This window comes from Peromyscus leucopus, chromosome 8b, assembly GCF_004664715.2.
Source record: "Peromyscus leucopus breed LL Stock chromosome 8b, UCI_PerLeu_2.1, whole genome shotgun sequence".
Classification (NCBI taxonomy): Eukaryota; Metazoa; Chordata; class Mammalia; order Rodentia; family Cricetidae; genus Peromyscus; species Peromyscus leucopus.
Genome location: NC_051086.1, coordinates 58,537,948 through 58,560,516, shown reverse-complemented (window position 1 = coordinate 58,560,516; position 22,569 = coordinate 58,537,948). Strand labels below are relative to the sequence as shown.

General features: G+C 45.6%; 1 protein-coding gene across 1 annotated transcript in view; it reads left to right on the top strand.

Annotated features, from left to right (window-relative positions):
* Positions 1–21,395, top strand: part of Rpa1 (replication protein A1) — a 51,857-nt gene extending 30,462 nt beyond the window's left edge. Inside the window, exons 6-17 of the mRNA XM_028866734.2 lie at positions 1,387–1,479; positions 3,596–3,728; positions 4,890–4,992; positions 6,722–6,790; positions 6,917–7,109; positions 7,240–7,379; positions 7,721–7,869; positions 10,152–10,284; positions 13,573–13,749; positions 15,627–15,734; positions 19,097–19,183; positions 20,409–21,395. Of these exons, the coding sequence (XP_028722567.1) occupies positions 1,387–1,479; positions 3,596–3,728; positions 4,890–4,992; positions 6,722–6,790; positions 6,917–7,109; positions 7,240–7,379; positions 7,721–7,869; positions 10,152–10,284; positions 13,573–13,749; positions 15,627–15,734; positions 19,097–19,183; positions 20,409–20,507 (1,484 nt within the window). The 3' untranslated portion in view covers positions 20,508–21,395. The remainder of the gene's footprint in view (positions 1–1,386; positions 1,480–3,595; positions 3,729–4,889; positions 4,993–6,721; positions 6,791–6,916; positions 7,110–7,239; positions 7,380–7,720; positions 7,870–10,151; positions 10,285–13,572; positions 13,750–15,626; positions 15,735–19,096; positions 19,184–20,408) is intronic.
* The last annotated feature ends 1,174 nt before the right edge of the window (positions 21,396–22,569 follow it).

Here is a 22,569-nt window from a genome sequence, read left to right as displayed (position 1 = left end):
AAGTTCCAGGACATCCAGAGAAACCCTGTCTCCAAAAACAAAACAATTAAACTGTTTCTCACAAAATGCATCGTCACACAATTTTCCCAGGCTTAGTATTTTGTGACTGTAAATTCGAGGGGAATGGAAAGGTGCAGGGTTTTGTTGTCTGTGGCCTGTGCCCTTTTCCTATGTAAATAAGGAATCTCAGTTTTTATCTTCAGAGGAAGAGCTAAAACATAATCAGTTCTAGTTAATCTTTTAAACTTTATGCTAAATGTATTTGTCTCTAATGGCACAATTACATCTCATTTCCCCGTGCCACTTAAGACTAATTTTGGCAAAAATGAACTAAATGGGTGTGTAACATGCCTGGTGAGTAGGATCTTGGGAAGCCCAGCAGGAGCTTGAACTTGACAGTTGGAGAGGGCATAAACACAGTGGCAGCGGGAGATTGCCCACCTGTGCTCACCATTTCTAATATTTTAGGGCACTCTGGGATGTGTTTTTTAGCTGCGCTTGTAAGCTGCGCTTGTAAGCTGCAGGCGCCCTGGGTGAGCAGCCCAAGTGAGGATGACTTTGGCCTTCAGACCAATCACAGAGATGAAATCCAACTCCACAAATTTGTTATTTTAAAACATAGAGGTATGCAGTTTACAACTTCAACATTCTTCAACTTCATAAACATTTGTATAAAGGGTGAAGGGCAAATACATACTCTCGCGGTGTGGCGTTTCTTATTTTCTGCTTGAGAGACATGTTCATTTCCCCTCCTTTTTATCTCCCTGTTGCCTTGACACGGCTGCTTCTGAACTCGTTCTCATCTCTCCCCGCTGTGACAGTTCACTAGCACTTCACGGTCCCGGAGACTCTTTCAACTCGTATTTTCCACCAGCTGTCAGCTGCAGAATAAGGCTGCTTTGTCTGGGGGAGGGTGGAGTCCTTTCTCAGCGTCTCCTCTTCCTTTGAAGCTACAGCACTTGAGGGACAGTTGAACTGCTTTTAGGTTTCCTTACCACCCAGCTTTCTCTTCTGATGGATCCTGCCATGAACACACTGTCCTGTTGATGACATCGATTTGTTGCTATGGAAATAGTGGTGCTATCACAAATTCAGCCCAGTGACTTGACTGCGGGTTCTTGCAGGAGAAATGGGCAAGGCTTTAGGGAAAACCTCATTAAAACTGAAAGCTGTCAATTCTGAACAGTTGAAAGGTAAATGGAAGCAACCTTTACTAGACACAAGACAAAAAAGCAAGCTCTTGGCAAATGCATGGTGTGCAGCTGGACGTCCGGTGTGTATTCTGACTCGAAAAGCTGAAGGAGTGGGGTTTCCTAGGGTACTTACCCTCACACTGAAATCTCTTGACTGGGCTTGCACTGAAACGGCCTTTCTTTGGATTTCCAGGACACGGGCAGCAACAAGTAGCCCCTTCGCCAGCCTCAGCAGCCACACCACCAGCCAGCAAGCCCCAGCCACAGAATGGGAGCTTGGGAATGGGTAAGAGTTACTCAAGGGTATCTGAAGTGATGGGTCAAGATCAAAATAGTGTTTTAAAATTTATTCTAAGCTGGGTGGTGGTGGCGCAAGCCTTTAATCTCAGCACTCAGGAGGCAGAGGCAGGCACATCTCTGTGAGTTCAAGGCCAGCCAAGGCTACACAGAGAACCCCTGTCTTGAACCACCAAAAACTAAATAATAATAATAATAATAATAATAATAATAGTAATAATAAATAATAATAAAATGAATTTACTCTGAGACTGAACAGTTTTCAAAGTTCTCTTCATGGTTCAGGCATAGTAACCTAGGCCAGCACTTAGAGGTAGACTACGGCAGGGGGATCAGGAGTTCAAGGTCATTCTCCACTACATAGCAAGTTCAAGGCCAACCTGGGTTACATGAGACTCTCAAAACAAACAAACAAACAAACAAACAAAAATTTCCATTCATGGTAGACTGCAAAGAATAATTCCAATTAAGTTCTTACTTTTTGCGGTGACCATCCACTTGTTTTATTTGGTTTATCCCGAAGTTTCTCATTGGAGGCTCTCATAGGGTTTTTATCACTTCCCTCGAGACAGAATTGGTCCTGTGGACCGTGGCTTCTATGTTTTCTCTCTTTTAACTTTCTCTGTAGCAGATCTTGATGGGATCACTTGGTGTACTTCTGGCCTTCGTTTTTAGGAGCCTCTCTGTCTGGGATGCCACCTTTGGAAACTGTGGTCCGTAGAAGATAGATGAATTTACTTTCAGAGTTTGGTTGTTACTGGTTTTTGTTGCCACATCATGCTGCCTTCTTCCTTTTCAACTCTTTCTATTTTAATTATACTTAAGATTTATTTATTTATTTATTTATTTATTTATTTATTTATTTATTGTGCCTGTGAGTGCCAGTGTATATATGTATATATATATATTTTGATACAGTGTTTCTTTGTGTACCCCTGGCTGTCCTGGAAAACTCTATAGACCAGGCTGGCCTTGAACTTAAATACCCACCTGCCTCTGCCTTCCAAGTGCTGAGGCTAAAGGTATTGCCACCATACCCAACTATAAAAAGTCTTTTTAAAAGGCCAGGCATAGTTCAGCACTTGGGCCATCCAAGGCTACCTAGTGAAACCCTGCCTCAAGAGACTTGGGGGCCATGGAGAGATGAGATAGCTCAACAGTTAAGAGCATATATTGCTTTTCTAAAGGACCTAAGTTTGATTCCCAGCATCCATATCAGGCAGCTCACAACTGCCTGTAACTCCAGCTCCAAGGGATCTGATGCCTCTGCAGACACCCAGCAGACACACCCAGACACACACACACACACACACACACACACACACACACACACGCAAAAGGTAAAGTAAATCTTTCTGAAAAGCATTTTGGTATAGAAGGAGGGATATTATTGAAATTAGATTCTGGCTTTTGGAAGCTGAAGCTTTATAGATAATGATGTGCATAGGCAGGATCTCATTTGTAAATAGACATTGTGCTCTTGCTGCATGAAGAACAGCTGTGTGGTGGAAAAGGGAAGCAAGGAGGTCATAGGACTGGGCTACCCGTTTGTATTGTGACTAAAAACTGGCACTTAGTCTCTGTTCCCAACTGAACAGCACCCTGTAGATCTCATCCTAGACTTCCTACTCTGGGGCGGTGTTGGGATGACACATTGGTGATAGGCGTCCTTTCCTGGCTCCTTAGCTTCGAACCTTTCCCGTGGCATGGCCATAATGAGAATTGATTTCAAACTTAAATAAAGTAATGGTTGTCTGACAGGGGAGGTGACCTACCAGATAAAAGCACTTGTTTTACAATCATAAAGATCTGAGTTCAAATCCTGAGAACCCACATAAAAGCCAAATGTAGTAGCGATAGCATCTCTAATGATAGCATCTCTAATGACATCTTGGGAGATCAGAGGTGGAGACAGGACAATCCCTGGAAGCTCGGGGAGCCGCTAACCTGGCTTATGCAGTGGAAAGAACAAAGAGAACCTGTCAGATTATCATCTGACTTCCACATACGTGCCGTAGCATGTGCACCTGTTAACATGCACACACACACTTACACTTCAAGAAATAAAAACAAGATGATTGCCCTTTCTCGGTGTGTTTATACAGGTTCCACTGTAGCTAAGGCTTATGGTGCCTCAAAGCCATTTGGAAAACCTGCTGGAACTGGCCTGCTACAGCCTTCAGGAGGGACACAGTCCAAAGTGGTGCCCATCGCCAGCCTCACCCCTTATCAATCCAAGTGAGTTGTCACATGGGACAAGGGTGGGACCTGTTACCAAATGGTGTGCTCTTGTGTGACTTACGTGTGAACTTCTGGGTCACTACCACAAAGGATGTCTTTCTCATTTTTCTGAGCTAAAGAAGGATACAAATTGTGCAACCTTTAACACTTTTATCAATCTTTGATTGGCAAAAATAGCATTCTGCCACAGCCTATGAAGGTTTGTCATTTTTGAAAACTTTGAGGTTCAAATTATTTACAGATTAAAGAATCATTTGGTAGGCTTAGGAATAAAATTATATATACTTTGTGTTAATTCACATTTCTTCTCGTATAAATCGATGACTTTTAGTCCAACACTTGCTACTATAATTTAATTTGGCTAAGGTAATCTGTCCTATTTGTATTAACCACATTAATATGCCCCAAACATGGATTTCTTTTATAATAGGTTTTTGCATTAAAAATTAATTAAAACATTGAACATTAGTGGGCTTTTTTTTCCCCTCCAGAATTCTTTAAGATATGCTCTTATTTATCCTGCAATACTTAATAAAATAGGGGAGATAATTTCCCCTGTAAAATTCGAAATAAGGAAATCAGTGTACTCAGGTTCTGTTTTCAAGATGGGCACCAGGCTGAGATTATTAGGGTTTAGGGACTCCTTTTTTAGTGGCTTCTCTCTAGGGTCATGCCACTTGGGGGTGCTTTCTTTTGGTGGCCTGTGAATGTCATGCCTTGTAGGCTTGAATTTATATTTGGCATGCATTAGAAATGAGGCAGACATTTGATAGTGATTGTGTTAGTTCCTGTAATTGAAAATAGTGGCAAAATATAATTGCTGGTATAACTGCATTTTTTCCCTTGGAACCCTTCATTAAAGGGATATTGTTGCCTTGGTGATGTTTTTTGAGGAAGGGAGAGGGTTTATAAATTTACTTATTTGACAGGAGAATGAGCTAGTGTTAAACTACCTGATATATTTTACTGTTTACTTATTCTGTAAACTGTCAAACCTGTATGTCATCTTAGGGTTTTAATTAGCTGGATTAAAATACAGCTAGTATTGACAGATAAACTGTGCATAAGAGAAGAAAGGCCACAAGGAGATGATTTCTGCTGATCTCTATTCCGAGTAAGAAAGACTACACACACTACTGTCATCTGTTTGGTTTTTAGGTGGACTATTTGTGCCCGTGTCACCAACAAAAGTCAGATCCGTACCTGGAGCAATTCCCGAGGGGAAGGGAAGCTTTTCTCTATAGAACTCGTAGATGAAAGTGTGAGTATGTGCCATGTGGGAAGGTGTTGGCCTCTAAGACCATGAAGTGCCAAATGCCAGTTCGCCAGAAAGAAATATGGTTGTCACTGTGGTTTTCCGTCTATTGTAGTTTTTTGTTTTTTGTTTTTTTTTTTGAAGCAGGGTTTCTCTGTGTAGCCCTGGCTGTCCTGATACTAGCTCTGTAGACCAGACTGGCCTCAAACTTGGAGATCCGCCTGCCTCTGTCTCCTGAGTTGCTGGGATTAAAGGTGTGCAACACCACCATCTGGCTGTTGTAGATTGTTGATGCCATCTCAGGTGTAGGGCTAACCATCAAGACAAAGCACTCCTAAAGGAAAGCTTTTGTAACGCTAGAAGTTAGTAGGCAGCTCTCACTACGTTGCTGGAGGTTTAAAGTCCTGGGGTGGGACACCTGCTGCTGAACGGGGCGTTTGCCTCCAGCAGAAGGTGGGCAGCGGCTGCTCAGCTGTGACTACTTTGTGGAGGTGGTTTCTGACCATACATACTCCTTATCCTTTACTTAAAGCAAAATGCAGGGGCTGGAGAGCTGGTCTTCCAGAGGACCTGGGTTCAATTCCCAGCACCCACATGGTGGCTCATAACCACCTCTGACTCCTATTGCAGGGGTCCAGCATCCCCTCTTGGCCTCCCTTCAGGCATCAAGCATGCAAGTGGTGCACATATATGTATGGGTGTCAGCAAAACACCCACACATATAAAATAAACAGATGACACTGTGAGGTCAGAAACTTGGCTCTCTCTCCCTCCTCTTCCTCTTGTGGTGTAGCATGGCAAGTATCTTAACTGTGATGGCAGATTCGGTATCAGAAACTGATTTCCTGCAGCTTGTCTGGATAAGATTTCAGCCATTTCGTCGAGTTTTTTACCCATCTGTAACATATTGCCTGACAGAAAAGTAACAGTGAAATCAAATCGGGAGCAACTTGAAAGCATGACTTGTTAGAGCGTTTTTGGCAGCGGCTCCTGACGGTGAAGTCCCCCATCATTTAGGCTGCAGGCGTGAGAAAGACGGACTGCTGAATCATCGGGGTTCAGCACGCTTTCCCGTGGGCTTGGAGCCTGTCATTCAGGATCCAGAACTTATTGTTTTCATTATTGGAATATTAAACTCTTCCTCTTAAAAATGTTTTAGATAACATTTTAAAAATTATTTGAGAGAGAGAGAAGGCTAGAGAACAACTTGGTGGCCTTCCACCTCTACATAGGTTCCAAGGATTGACCTGGGGTGGCCAGATTTGTATGCACGCAGGCTCTTTTTTTTTTTTTTTTTTTGGTTTTTCGAGACAGGGTTTCTGCGTAGCTTTTGCGCCTTTCTTGGAGCTAACTTGGTAGCCCAGGCTGGCCTCGAACTCACAGAGATCTGCCTGGCTCTGCTTCCCAAGTGCTGGGATTAAAGGTGTGTGCCACCACCACCGGGCAGGCCTCCTTTTATCTACTGGACCATCTTGCCAGCCTCCTTATTTACATTTTTAACTGAGATGGTTCAGTCATATCCATGGGTTCAGCTAGGTGAACTTCTCTTGTTTTATCAGAACTGATAGCTTCAAAGTGTGGCTGTATATGTAGGTTTCTGGAATGTCTGCAGCCCTCTGGGGTCTCTTTACACTTGAGTGCTGCTCCAGAGATGTTATCTCAGTGCCAAAATGGCCGGCTCTTGCTGCTCAGTGTCGCGCAGCACAGTTCCAGTGTGCTCTCCCTTGCTTTGCAGGGTGAAATCAGAGCGACTGCTTTCAATGAGCAGGTGGACAAGTTCTTTCCCCTCATCGAAGTGAACAAGGTAAGACCACGATGAGTGGGAGCCGACATCAGGCCAGTAAAGGGCCGTGAGCACAGTGGGCAGGTTGCATTGTGGGAAGGGTTTTGATGGAGTCACCAGCATTCCCTGACTTGGCCTCTTTTGCAGGTGTATTATTTCTCGAAAGGCACCCTGAAGATCGCTAACAAGCAGTTCTCGGCTGTTAAAAACGACTATGAGATGACCTTCAATAACGAGACTTCTGTCCTTCCCTGTGAAGATGGCCATCACTTACCCACCGTTCAGTTTGATTTCACAGGGATCGGTGACCTAGAGAGCAAGTCTAAAGACTCACTTGTAGGTCCGTCCAGGGTCGAGGGCGAAGAGTGGTGTTTGGGGTGGTGCCCAGCTAACACACTTGCCGGGCACCCCCAGGGTGTGTTTGAAGAGGGGCCTTGAACTGTGCTGCCACAGACTGTTTCGTGTTTCAGACATACTCGGGATCTGCAAGAGCTATGAGGAGTCCACTAAAATCACCGTGAAGTCTACCAACAGAGAAGTCGCTAAGAGAAACATCTATCTGATGGACATGTCAGGGAAAGTGGTGACTGCAACTCTCTGGGGAGAAGACGTGAGTCTTTGCGTCGACAGTCTGGGGGTGCTTGTCCCTCTGGGCTGTGGGGCTTTAGCTCCAGAGGGACAAAGGGTTGTGCCGTCCAGCATTTACTTGAAATCCTTTACTTGTGTGAAATGATCGGTTACTTCAGCTTCCCGCAGGGGAATGTCCCTTACTCTACCTCAGGAAGGAGAGATAGATTAGTTTCCTGGAAGTCTGAGCAGCTTCGTGAGTGTGAGGTCTGTCTTACAGAGTCCACATACACTGACAGTATTCACTCCTGCTGACTGTTCTCCATGAAAATACCCCGCACCTTCTTCCTACCAGTGATGCTTGCTGTGTGCTTTGCTTTGCAGGCCGACAAGTTTGACGGTTCCAGGCAGCCTGTGATGGCTATCAAAGGAGCCCGGGTCTCTGACTTCGGTGGACGGAGCCTCTCTGTCCTGTCGTCTAGCACTATCATTGTGAATCCTGACATCCCAGAGGCCTATAAGCTTCGTGGATGGTAGGTTTCGTGGACCTCGCTAAGCGGTCACTTGGGCTCAGGCTTTGAGTAGAGCTGATGTCCACCAGCATGTGAGCTTCTGCCGAGCCTTTGCTATGGAGTGCAGTGGTTCCTGTATTTCTTGGAGGCATTATGCCTTCTGAGATGGTGGCCTGAAGCCCTTAAACTGACAAACCCATAATCCCCTGATGAACCTAGAGAGTCAGAGAAAGCAATTAGAATGTAAGTACTGCGTGCTGACCTTGATCCCCGAAAGCCAGGTACGGCAAGGCTTTAGCAGCTGCACGCTGGAGAAATGTGCCCAGAGCATCTTTTGCTCCTAGGTTTGAGCTGTGGGCAGCTGATGTGGGGGTAGAATGTACTTTTTCACTCTGTGGAGTTTCTGGAGCTGGTCACAACTCCAATGATGTGTATTCGCTGGTCTCGTACAAAGCATGGTGGGAACAATGGGCTTTTTGTTGGCCTTACATCGTTATTCCCAAAGCACTCAAGAGATGAGGAGAGCTTGTTAAAATCCCCACACCGTATCTGGTTTTTTAAGGCATTAAAACTCTGCCTTAGAAGAGCACTTCATCCTGAGAATGTCATGTGAAGAATTGATGTGGGCAAAGAGAATACTTTACCCAGCCCAAGCTTAAGTCATTTGTATAGCTGTAGTCTGCGAGGGGGGAGGGGAGGAATAGGGGGCGGTTTCCATGGAAGCTGTGACTTAGAGTTTAGGGAACTCAAGAAATCGCTTATATTTTATGCTCCTCATTTTTGTTTTGAGTTTGATATACACCAGTAACAGTAATATTTAAATAAGTTGATGGAACATCTCCTGGAGTATCTGTATCACTTACTCCCCCTCGTCTACATCCATCTATTTAACTGTGCTGAGAGCTAGCATTGCATTATATGACAGAGTCTCATAATAGTCTAACTAGGAACAATCATGTTGTTGGCTTGTTTTTGTTGGTTGACTTTCTTCCAGGCTCTGAGCACAACTCCAGGTTAATTGCATGCCCACATTAAGGTGTTCATATTTCACTGTCAGCAACTGATCACAGAAAACACAGAAAGGCATGTCTGTCCCCTGAACAGAATATCCTGTCATTGATCTGTGAGAAATCCAGTGCACACACTCCACCCAGGCAAAGATTAGCAACATTTAGATCGTTGGCACTGGTGGAGTGGAATTTTGTTAGAAGGGCTGCCCATCTCCTTGCTCTGTTTACTCCTGACATTTGGTGGCAAATGTCTTGGTAAAGTTTTGGAAACTGTAAACTTGTGCAGCTAGTAGTGAAGCAGATTATGGACTCTGTCGTCTGTCGGATGTGGCTGCTTGCCTGACGGTCAGATGGTGATGACCTGTGGCCTAGGGCAGCGGCCACTCTGGACGGTCTCTTTTTAGGGCGTCAGTTCTGTATGTGGCTAGCATACAGTTACCTACCACTTGGGTGTTTGATATATTTGTGTTTTTTTGAGACAGGGTTTCTCTGTGTAGCCCAGGCTGGCCTGGAACTCAGAGATCCGCCTGCCTCTGCCTCCCAAAGGCTGGGATTAAAGGCGTGCGCCATTGCACCCCGCTCGTATGTTTTTAACCTCAGCCTCACTGCTCTGCCCCTTGCATGTTCTTGCTGCCGCCTTCTGCCTGGTCTCTCTTCCTCCACGTTAGCCAGCGGATGGTCAAGAGGCTTGGCAGTGTAGTGAACTGACCTCGGGTCCATGCTGGTCTTTGAGCAGAGTGCAGTCAGTTTTAATAATAATGTTATATAAATGAATTTAACCTTGGTATTTGCATAAACAAATTCTCACTGAAAAAACAAAATCTCTAACAAGGCAGATAATGCCTTCTGATGAAGTACGTTGAGTTCTATGACTGATTAGGCTTAAGAGATTTTCTGCCATGAAAACAGTTTTGGCTGACTCATGAAACAGAAATGTCCCTTTTCATCTGATACATTTCAGCGATTGAGGTGAAGGCTCGAAGCCCGGGGACTGCCAGTATTTCTTCTGTTGCTGACTTTGGTCACAGTGTTTGATATGCAGCCCAGTTTGGGGAAGGGGTCTGTGGCACTTTGGCATTGTTTGTACTGAAGGGGGGGGTTGGGGTTGAGGGGGGGTCCATCAAAGCCAGTGAGATCAAAAGGAAGGCCATTGCATTTCCTCAGTGGACTAAGGTGTGTCGGGCCCCAGGTGAGGCTAGAGCGCTCCTGGCTGGTGTATCCACACAGCACGTTTGAGAAGGATGCAAAGTTTCTGTCACCATTGCTTTTTTTTTTTTTTTTTTTTTTTTTAAGGTTTGACTCAGAAGGACAAGCCTTGGACGGTGTTTCCATCTCTGACCTCAAGAGTGGAGGCGCCGGAGGGAGCAATACCAACTGGAAGACCTTGTATGAGGCTAAATCGGAGAACCTGGGCCAGGGTGATAAGGTACCTCACATCTCACTTCACAGAACACCCGGAAAGCGAGCGACAGAGGGTTGTGTTTTTAAATCTGCTTTCAGGTGCTAGCTCAGGGCTGTGTTCTCATCTGGGACCCCAGAGACTTGGTAGCCCCAGAGCCCTGCTCCAGAGCGCCAGTTAGCTGCTTCTCGTTGGCGTCTCGCAGTCACTGCCGGTGTAGAGGCTGTGTGTGCTGAGGGGTGTATTGTAGCCTCTGGTGTGAGGCAGAAAAGTGGGAAGAGTCCCTGGATCCTGAGGAAATGGTGATGACCAGACTTTGCAGTGTAGTGTGAACTGACCTCAGGCCGTGTGTTGGGTTTTGAGCAGAGTGTAATTGAGGCTGTCCGGCATCAGGCAGCTCCTCTGTGTTTCAGCCCGAGTCGTAGGCGGAGAGCCGCTGCTCTCCTGCCAAGGACGGGCTCAGGTGTTTGCCTTTCGTTGCAGCTTCTATTTCAGTGTTTACTTAATGACCGTCTTCCTCCCTGGGCCTAACCTGCGTTCTGTTGGATATTTGAATCATTTATTTCTATTGTGTCCCTAAATATCACTCGCTGCTGCGCTTTATTGTCGTCATATACAGTGTGGGTTTTCTTCCTCACTGTCGCGTCTTGCTGTGCACGCGATCCGTCATTGTCATCCACAGCAACTTATAATACTATTACGGAACAGCTTGAGAATTAAACACTGGCTGGCTTCTGTCTCCCTTGTCACCCAGTGGCTCTCTGAAACTAAAGACAGACAGTGTGCGGTCAGAACGGGCATACAGGACACCTGTCTGCGGCTCAGGCTTTGAGTCTGCCTCTGACCTGGAAATACAGAGAAACTCTTTAGGCGTTCTCCTAAGATTTATTTCTCTACAGCTTCTCTTTACAATTTTTTTAACTTACGTTTTATTTGGGAGTAGGGCATGCATTTTCCACTGCAATGTATAGAACTCAAACTCAGCTCTCCCTGTGGGTCCCAGGGACCAGACTCACGTCATCCGGCTTGACATCAGGTGCCTTCACCCTTGAACCCTGGCACATAGGCCTAAGCTTTCCTTCTCCTCAGTGTTTTTACTTTACGTGTATGAATGTTCTCCCTGAATGTGAACCAGATGAGTGGCTGGTGCCCGAGGAGTTCAGAAGAAGGCATCAGATGCCCTAGACTGGAGTTATGGATGGTGGAGAGCCACCGTGTGGGTGCTGGGGAACTGAACTTGGGTCCTCTGCAAAAGCGACCAGTGCTCTTAACGGCTGGTCCATCTCCCCACCCCCACCCCTCAAGCCTTCTTATGTGTTCAGTTCTGTGGAGCTGAGGGTTGACCCCGCACCTCGTGCATGCTAGGCCAGCTCTTCCACTGGGCCTCCCCCCCAGCCCTAACGCTCTCTGAACTAGGTACCAGCACAGTCTTTTTAAATGGCCACGTTGTTTTGTCCCTCTGGTCTGTGACATCAAGTAGATCCAGCGTGAGCCAGGTATGGTGGCGCAGCCTTTAATCTCAACACTTGGGCGGCAGAGGCAAGTGGGTCTCTGAGTTCGAGGCCAGCCTGGTCTGTAAAGAGAGTTCCAGGATAGCTAGGGCTAATTTTAAAAAAAGCCCAGTGTTTGGAAGCCTAGCTCTGAATTCAGGGTATACCTGGCTTCTGCAGTTATTTGACATTGAACCTGAACAAAGAACGTGGACCATGTGAGAGCGTCTGTGTGGGGTCCAGAGGAAAGCAGGTGTCCAGAGCCCTTCACCTGACTTAGTCCTTCTGGGTTCCCTACCAGGGACACCTCTGTTTACAAGGTCTTAGTTGTGGGTACTTTGCCATTCTCTTGAACTTTATTCAGTCCAGGAGTTGCTGGCCAAGGCTGTGAACTCCTCACTGTCTGTTGTTGTCAATAAAATTTTATTGTGCTGGGTGGTGATGGTGCATGACTTTATATTGGAGGCAGAGGCAGGTGGATCTCTGAGTTTGAGGCCAGCCTGATCTACAGAGTGAGTTCTAGGTCTACACAGTGACAGCCAGGGCTACACAGAGAAACCCTGTCTCAAAAAAAAAAAAAAATGGTTTTTTATCGGGTCATCTTCCATTTCATGTTATTGTCTGTTGTCTTCCCCGCAGCAGCAGGTTGAGGAGTGTGCCAGGAGAGACTGACTCAATGGCTTGTTGGGCCTGCAGTTTTTCTCTGGCTTGTTACAGGAAAAGCTCACTGATCCCTTCAAATAAGGGTAGAAACCACTGTCATTGTATAAACGGTGTGCTTGGCCAGCAAGGTGACTCAGTGGGTCAGGATGCCTGACCCCAGCCCGGCAGGACACCTGGTGAAGGAAGAACACCAGCTCCCACAAGTTGTCCTCTGACCTGCACGCACATCATACAAAAACACACATAGACACACAAAAGAAATACGTACATTGTTAAAGTACAATGTGCTGGCAAGATACTTGGCTGTCAAAGGTTTAAAGGCATTTGTCCTGCTATCCTGGAAACCTGAGTTCCCTAGAACCACAGTGGAAGGAGAGAACTGACTCCTGAAAGTTGTCCTCTTGGTCTCCACAAGCACACCATGGCACGTGTTCACCTGCAATAGTATACATGTGATCATCATACACACGGAGATACACATATATAACAAATAATAATCATAAATAAAAAAGAATTATGTGGCCAGGTGTGGTGGCTCAACACTCTGGAGACAGAGGCAGGTAGATCTCTTGAGTTCAAGGCTAGCTAGTGAGATGCTGCCTTTAAAAAAAAAATGTGGGGGCTGGAGAGGTGGCTCAGAGGTTAAGAGCACTGACTGCTCTTCCAGAGGTCCTGAATTCAATTCCCAGCAACCACATGGTGGCTCACAACCATCTGTAATGAGATCTGGCGCCCTCTTCTGGCCTGCAGTCATACATGCTGTATACATAATAAATAAATAAATCTTTAAAAAAAAAAAAAAAATGTGGGGCTGGAGAGACAGCTCAGAGGTTAAGAGCACTGGCTGCTCTTCCAGAGGTCTTGAGTTCAATTCCCAACAACCACATGGTGGCTCACAGCCATCTGTAATGAGATCTGGTGCCCTCTTCTGGCCTGCAGGCAGAACACTGTATATATAAAGTGCCTGAGTGCTGGTTTATTGCCTCTGTGGGTTTGCATGTAGCAAACACAGAGTGAACAATTCTCCATGACCAGTCTGTGAGCATGGGAACTAGAGTACCCATGCACTTGCCACTTGCAGGTAAGGGCAGCCTCGAGTGGCCTCTTCCAGGCCCCAGTGTACCTTGCTGATTCGGGTCTCCGTGATCCTTTTCTCCTGTAGGCGGACTACTTCAGCACCGTGGCGACGGTGGTGTTTCTTCGAAAAGAGAACTGTATGTACCAGGCCTGCCCAACCCAGGACTGCAATAAGAAGGTGATTGACCAGCAGAATGGGTTGTACCGCTGTGAGAAGTGTGACCGGGAGTTCCCCAACTTCAAATACCGCATGATCTTGTCGGTGAGTAGAATGGTTAGTGAGAAGCCTTATTGTGTTCATTGATTGGCTGTCACGGGCAAGACCCAGGGGTGGGGGTGGGGTGAGGGGTTACGATAGAACCCAGGTGGGTCGTGATAAGGAACTCACAGTTCATGTGAGGGAGCTTACTGCTGCCCTGTAAATGAGGAAGAAGGGCCTTTGCCCGGCTGAGCAGCAGTATTCATACTCCTGGAGCTTCTTCTTATGCCCAAAAGTTGCATTGAGCTGCCCTGACGAATGGCAGCCCTCTGTGATGCTGTGTGGTCACAGTGTTCCTGGCGCTTGCCTCCTCACTGTTGTGAAGATAAATGAATTTGAAATTGCATTTCTGGAGAGCAGTAATTGTATCTATACAGCCAGCGCCTGTGGTATTTTTCTTACGGATACTCTGTTTTTTTAGAGGAGTGTGCCCGGGTACGATTGTTGCTCTTTACTCTGCTTTGGTTTGATTTGACAGTAATGTGCCACAACCTTAAAAATGTTCCTATTTCCTGATCCAGAAGCCACCTACAGGGAATTTATTCTGAAGCAATAATCAGCAGTATTACAGCTGTGTGAAGGTGTTTACTTTGTAAAGTTGGAGTCAGCTTAAATGCCCTTCTGTTCTGTGTTACTTCCTTTAGTGAAGAGCCACTGTAGTGAGTAGAAGACTACAAAGACCTTAGAATGTACAGCTCTTAGGCTGGGTTTGTAGCACATGTCTGTAATCCTAGTACTTGTAGGTGGAGACAGGAGGATTAGACATTCAGAGTCATCCTCAACTACATAACAAGTTCAAGACCAACTGGCTAGCTTCGGCTACAAGAGATCAGGTCTCAAAGAAATAAAACAAAACAGCCAGGCAGTGATGGTGCACACCTTTAATCCCATCACTAGAGGCAGAGGCAGGCGGATCTCTGAGTTCAGGACAACCAGGGCTACATACAGAGAAACCATGCCCCAAAATGAATGAATGAATGAATGAACGAACGAAAAAACAAAGCAAAAAGAATTTGGGGTTGGGGACGTGGCTGTCAGTGAAGTGGGTACAGAGCTAGGGTAAGAAAAGAAAACCAACAAGAACACCGTCAGGATGAGGACTGGGTGCAGGTTAGTTCGGTCCTGGAGCTGACTGGACATTAGCCTAGCCAGTTCCTGAGCTCTGTTCAGTGAGAGACCCTGACTCAAAAGACGATGTGGACAGCAACAGTAGAAGACAGTGTCAGTCTCCGGCCTCTACCACATACACATAATGCAACACACACTGTAAATTAAAAAAAAAAAAAAAGTGTAAATGTGAACTCAGCCCTTGGGAGGCTGAGGCAGGAAGATTGTGAGTTGGGTCTTCTTAGACTGCACAATTAGGCTTTGTTTTTTTTTTTTTTTTTTTAAAAAAAAAATAGCTGAGCATGGTGGCATATGTCTACTCAGCACTTGTGTGTATCGGGGGAGAGTTCAAGGCCAGCTTTGACTACATAGCAAGTTTGAGGTCAGATTGGGTGGCATTATATGCGTCTCAAAAATCCAAAAGATGCCAGGTGTGGAGAGAGAGAATAAGAAAGTAAAATAGAATGAGAAGAGCTCACTCTCACTGTTGGGAGCTCATTCGAAACTTCCGGGGCAGAGCTGTTTGCATTTAGAGGGAGAGCACAGTCTGGTGTGATTTGTTGGATATTGTACTAACAGTGAACAACAGGGTGGCCGAAACGGGATGCTTCTTCATGTAAGGGGGAACTGTCCAGTCGAAGCATTGAAAATTGGGGGCTGTGTGTGTGTGATGGCAGTGTCCTTTTCCCTTGGAAACAGGAAAAGGTCATCTCCTTGGTGTATCTTCCTTTTGTTACTTATTGGCCGAAATAATAGAGAGTTGTGTTTTTTAGGTGAACATTGCAGATTTTCAAGAGAATCAGTGGGTGACGTGTTTCCAGGAGTCTGCGGAGGCTATCCTTGGACAGAACACTGCCTACCTGGGGGAGCTGAAAGAGAAGGTTGGCACGGGTTTATTAATACTGTGATAGTGCACGTGGTACGCCGCTGAGCTGTTTACTGCTTGCTTGTTCGGGTGTTGTGTATGAGTTCTCCTGGTACTGGGCGTCTCACCAGGGTAACGAATCGGGGAACATGAAACAGCTTTCCACAGAAGCTCAAACCACATGTGTCCCCGTCACTGTATCTACACATCAGAGCTGGGGTGCTGCAGTCTAGAGCTACCAGGTGTCTTCGAAAATAACTCAAAGTTTGGCTGTACTTTTTAACCTAATAAACACCTTTTAGGACAGTTGAGTCAGATCTTGGAGTAAGTGCACATCCAGGGTACTTGTATTTCAGGTTGTCAGATGGGATTCTTACAAAGTGACTTTGTTTTAAAGTTCACTTTACATGCCATGCTGATGATTCCTGCCTGTTGTCCCAGCACTTGGGCTGAGGCAGGAGGATCACCAGAGTTCCAGGCCAAGCTAGTTTACGTAGTGAGTACAAGGATAGCCTGGACTGCATAGCAAGACCCTGTCTCAAAAAAAAAAAAAAAATTATATATATGTGTGTGTGTGTGTGTGTGTGTGTGTGTGTGTGAATGAATTGGGACCCTTGAGATGGCTCAGTGAGCAAAGCCCTTGCCATGCAAGCCTGAGGACCCCCGTGAAGGAAGCTGGAGGGAGAACCAACTCCATAAAGTCGGCCTCCGACCTCCGTGTGCACCTGCGGCATGCACACCCACACAGTAAAAACAAACATTAAAAAAAAAAAACTTATTTCACCTTTACTAGTTTGCCTTTTTATGCATTCGATTTGTTTAATGCAGAGAATGGGTTACTGTTTATGCCGAACATAAAGATACTTGCTGAGTTCAAGACTAGTAAGAGCCGTACCTTCAAGGCCGTGGACACTGGCATCTGTCTAACAGTGTCCTTTCCCCCTCCATTTCCTCCATGTTGGTTGGACACTTGTAAAGGCCACAAAGAAAAAGAATTGCTATTTGTTTTGATGTGCTTTTCTTCCTCTTTCTGTCCTCGGTTTTGTTGGGTTTTGCCCTTGCCTCCTTTTTAAATTATCCATGAGGTCTCTGAAAATAGGCCCACGAAGTCCTTTTACAGAAATAAGTGGAATTGACTTTTAAAGTGCAATAGTCTTTTATCTGTTTTGCCTGGTCCTCTATTTTCATATCAGATTTTCAGGCTCCGGGCAGCCTTTCAGGATTTTTATGAGCTTATTATAGTTGACTGTTCGTCGCTGGTGAATGAGGACATACAGGACTTCCCTCAGGAACCATGGTGCTCTGGGAGTGGGCATCCATGCTTCCCTTAGCCCTAAAGACTAATGGCATCCAGCTCAAGTTTTTGAAGATTTAACCCATTATTTTGTTTATATGTTGAAAGTCCAAGGAATACTTTTTTTTCTCAAATAAAATCTTCAAGAAGAAATCTGTGTGATAAAGCTATTTTCATACCCGTGTGTCCTACAGGGGTACTTAGCTTATATGAACTGTTAGTTTTATGTAAAGTTTTAAGTTCATGTGTTTTATGCCTCAGCAGTCTGAGGCAGGAGAATGCCAAGTTAAAGACCAACTGGGCAACTTAGTTAAAAACAGAGGAGGGCTGAGCGTCCCGGTTATATCACCCCACCATACCTCCAAAGTAAAAAACCAGCTTTTAAAAAGATTACATTAACCAAATCGGATAGCATTCAAGGAGTGTGAGAAGAGGAAGGCATCCCCCAGCCGCCTCCTGGCATCGCCTACTCCACCCATCTCCTCCACCTGCTCCACATGGCAGTAGCTGCAAACACAGAGGCTGAAATGAACCTGTTTCTTCGTAATGCTTTTCCCGTTCAATTCTCTTGTTTTATTTTGAGATAGGGTATCACTCCAGGTCTACGCCAGCCTATGTAGCTGATGCTGGCTTCATGCTCATTATAGTCCTCTTGCCTTAGCCTCCAGAATACTGTGATTACAAGCATGAGGTGCCATGCCTAGCTTTCCCAGCCTTTTCTAATTATTTTAGTGTTTTTATTATTATTATTATTATTAATGTTAATTGTTATTTTTTATATTTGAGACTGAGTTCTTAATATAGTCCTGAAACTCACAAATATCCACCTGCCTCTCCAGTGCTGGAGTTAAGGACTTGTGCTACCAGGCCCAGCTCCTACTCAATTTTATTTTATTTTAATTGTTTGTTTATTATGGTTTTTGAGACAGGGTTCCTCTGTAATGGCCCTGGCTGTCATGGAACTCTCTTTGTAGACCAGGCTGGCCTTGAACTCAAGAGATCTGCCTGCATCTGCCTCCCAAGTGCTGGAATTAAAGGCGTGCACCACCACTACCCACTCACTATTTTTATTATATTTGTGTGTGAGTGTTTTACCTACATGTATATATGTGGACCACTTTCCTGCCTGGTACATGAGGAGGCCAGGAAGGGCATCAGATCCCCTGGAACTGGAGTTACAGGTGGCTGTGAGCTACCATAAGGGTGCCAGGAAGGGGACTTTTGACTTCTCAAGAGCAATATGTACTCTAGCCACTAGGATATCTCTCCAGCCTCCCCTACCCACTTCTTAATGCACAGTGAGCTGCTGGGTCTCAGGTTTCTTCCCCCACAAGTATTCCAGATCTTAATTGTGTTTCCTAAGAGTATTTAAAAATTCTTAATTGCGGCAAAATGAACATAAAAATACCATTATGTGTTGTTTTTCTTTTTCTGTTGGAACCATCTTGAAGTACATGGTGGCATTACCACATTCACGGTCTCAGGCCCCGTCTTCCACATCTTTCCATCTTTCCCTTGAAGCCCTGTCCCCCTGAGCAGCGTTCTCCGCTCCTCCCTTCCCTGGCACCAGCGGCCAGGGTTCTGCTTCTGTGGATTTAATAAAGTCTGTTCTCAGTTCCACGCAGTCAGCCAGCTAGGGATCAGAAATATTTGGGGGATAAATTGCACATTTATTGACCTTGTGCAGATTATGTTTCCTTATCATTGTCCACCAACCAAGCCATGTAATGCTCACATGATATTTACATTTGGTATTAGGAGTAATCTACAGGAGATTCACAGCATACAGGAGGGTGTGCATGGGTTCTGTGTAAACAACCTTTTTACATAAGGAACTTGAATATCCCTGGAATTCAGTGTCTGATAGAGGTAGGTTCCCAGGTCCAGTCCTCTGTAAATACTGAAGGGAAAACAGTACTCCTAAGTAAAGTGTTTTTAGTAAAAGTCTACTTAAACAGTTTTATGTAATGAAGCACCTACAAATTAGTCATTCCTAAGAAATTGCAACCCTCCAGGATGATAATTCTCGGTATTTTCAGCCGTCTAATAGGATTCTCCAGCAGTTGCCATGTATTGTTTTACAGAACGAGCAGGCGTTTGAAGAGGTTTTCCAGAATGCCAACTTCCGATCATTTACATTCAGAATCAGGGTCAAGCTGGAGACCTACAATGTAAGTAAGGTTACTGGGGCAGAAGGCTGTGATGGGAAGTCCCTATTTGCTGACCACAGCAGCGCTTCAGTGTTAGTGGCAGGGAATTACCCGCAGGTGTGAGACCTGTGGCCTGCACGCTCATGGAATCTGCCTGCACTTGGGTGCTGTTACCAACTTGTGTGCAGGTTTGGGAGCCGCCTCAGGTTTGCCGTCTTGTCTGAACACTGGGGAGATGATAGTATGGCCTTTTCTATTACAGCCTTAAGAAAATGATGTGTGTGGACTCTTGTTTCCCACAATTTAGGTTCTAAAAAATCAGTATATTAAACAGATACCACATGCAGGTAAAAGTACTTCGATGAGTCTTTAAATTAACCCTAATGTCATAGAGTTGCATAGTTGTAATAAAGATCATTTACTGGACAGTCACTGTCCTGGCCCCTGTCCATCTATTATCTCTTGATCCTGTAGCACCTAGAGGAGTCTCTGAACCTACCGTCATGGAGCAGAACCAAGATTCTAACCCAGGCGGTCTGACTCCATCCTTATAAATGTCAGTTCATTTAGTAATTACTAAGCATGTAGACACATGACCCCACCCCCCACCCCCAGCTAGACTTGTGTGCTGCTGGGTGTCACCCTGTTCTGCCTCAGAGATGCTGTTTAGTTCCTGGAGACAAACCGAATGAGAATTCTGCCAACTCTCCTGCATCCACCAAGTTCAGAGATTCTAAATTACCTTCAGCTTAGCTATTGGGTGGTTGTGCTAACGGAACGTTGGTGGGATGCAGTGTCAAGAAGTTGGGTGGGTTAAGGGAGACTGTGGGGTTATTCTCTCTCCTCGTGGTATGGACAGGGATGGTGAAGGGCAGACCGCTAACCTTGCCCTGAGCTGGAGCAGAAGCCTGCTGCTGCGGGTGCTTTTTCTGGATGAAAGTGAGCTTTTAGGGCGGGTTAGCTAACTGCCCTGGGCCCCCACTGCACCCATATAAAGACAGTAGAGCCTAGAGTCTACTTCAGTGGGATGCTAGGTCTGAGCACATGGTGCCGAGGATGGGCAGAGGGTCTTAGAAGGAGATCTGCCCACTGACCTACCATCTCCAGAATTTCATAGCACTTTCTCTGGGAATTTCTAAATTCCCCTTCTTCCTGCTGGACTCATTGAAGCCACTGGAGCAAAGGAGGTTATCTCCACTGCTCCATGCCAGGCTGTACCACTTACAAAAGGCTCTTCTTTTCAAAGGATGAATCTCGAATTAAGGCCACTGTGATGGACGTGAAGCCCATTGACTACAGAGATTATGCCAAAAGGCTGATCATGAACATCAAGAGGAACATGTGATGTGAGCACGTACCGATGGCCAGAGCTGGAGAGTAAAGAACTGAAGTAGAATGGCTTTCTTCCCACCCGTGTGACAACCCTGTGACAGCCTCACAATGCAGAGCCCCTAGGGGACACTGGCAGCCTGTCCAGGCCCCTCTTGGGACTCATTGGTCGCCAAAAGACAGTGTGCTCAGAGGGCTCTGTATAAACCATCAGTGGGCGCTCAGCGGGCTAGTGGTACCATAGCACCAGCCCCTCCCCGTCTCCAGGCTTTTGTCGGATTTACTAAGATTTTGTTATCTTCAAACAGGAATTATGTCACAAGGAATCGACCCTACTTTGTTTATATAATGAGATGAATTATGTAACTTGGGGTTTGCTTTTCCAGTGGTGGTACCTTAGTGTCTTAGGTTCCTCCTGGGGGGAGTGAGAATGGGGGAGAATCCAGGTGTTTAGGAGGCGTGTCTCCCTGGAATCAAAGGCTTATTACTCTTTGCAGAGGTACCACATGGTCATTAATGCTTGGAATAGCAAAAGGGTAGAATTATTAATAAAAAGCCTATCGTTAATATCTGAAGACCATCCTTCCTTCGGGGTTTAATAGATTTAATAGACTGAGTCAGATGGGTCTGATATTAATCAAAATTGTCTCTTCTGAGGACGGCTGATAAGCATTGACTTGCTGTCCCCTAGGGACATCCAGGCAACTACAAAGCATTGCTTGAGTTTTCACTTCAATTAATGTTGCATTTGGTGGCTGGATGCGCCATCTTTACCTGTACATTTTTTTCTTGCATTCATATATTTCATTTTTGATTAAAGCTGTGGTAAATAGGGAAAATTTTAGAGAGAATTCCTTTGTTTCCCTTGCTTTGTTTGAATAAACGGTATATCTTTGCTTGTGAATCCGACTTTCTTTGACTGTAAAGCGTTCTTGTAACTGGAAAGCAATTAATTAGCCTTCGTAATAAATAATCACTAGGGAGAGATGTTAACTCATTACAAACTCAGATTAGGCTGAGGCCTGGAGATCATTCTTACTAATGTTAGCAACCCTGAAATGCATCTTTAAAGGAGTGAAAACACAGAAAAGGAAAGGCCATTGTGCCCAAGAATGCTGATGATCTGGCACTTTGGGGTTTTATTGATGTTTACACAGCAGCCTAACACCAAGCAGGCTTTGAAATGTGTAGACAGTGAGCGAGGAAGAAAACAGTAATTATGCTACTAGGCTTTTCATTCGGCAAGAGCATGCTTGCTCTGTGTGTTCCTAATCATATTAATTATCTATCTGGTTGCTGCAGCCCACCTCTTGGCATTTGCTGCACATCTCTGCCAGTATCCAGGCAGCATTGCAGTCCCCCTGCAGCTGCAGGCCTGGCTTTTCACGTGTGCCCTTAAGCTTGTGGTGGCTTTGCGGAGCCCAGGGTCATGGCAGGCACCCAGTGTTTCCGGTGCTTTTCTTGTTGCTATGGCAAAATACCATCAAAAGCAGCTTACAGGAGGAATGGCTTCTTCTGGCTCACAGTTTGAGGGTACCATCTACCGTGGTGGAGAGGGTAGGACAGCTCTGGCTGTGTTGTGTGTGAGGCAGCTGGTCACATGACATCTGTTGTCAGGAAGCACCACTCTTTCAACCCTCGTGTGTGTGTGTGTGTGTGTGTGTGTGTGTGTGTGTGTGTGTGTGTGTGTGTGAGAGAGAGAGAGAGAGAGACAGACAGACAGACAGACAGACAGACAGAGAGAATGGCCAGCACATGCCAGGGATCCTCTGGTTTCCAAACCCCAGTGCTTTTTAATGCGGGTTGTGGGGATCGGGCTGGGTTCTAACACTTGGAAACACTTTGCCAACTGAACTTTCTTTTCTTTGCTCTTTCTTTTTTTATTCAGTCTGGACCCCTGGGCCATGAGTGCCACTCATACTCAGAGTGAGTCTTTCCTCAGTTAAATCTCTGGAGAGGCCCTCACAGTCTCCAAAGTTATCCCAAATCCAGTCATGTGGGTTTAAATTGACAACCACGCCCTGTCTGTTTTCTCCTTAGCTGGCCTGCTTTTGAAATATGGTCTTCCCTACATAACC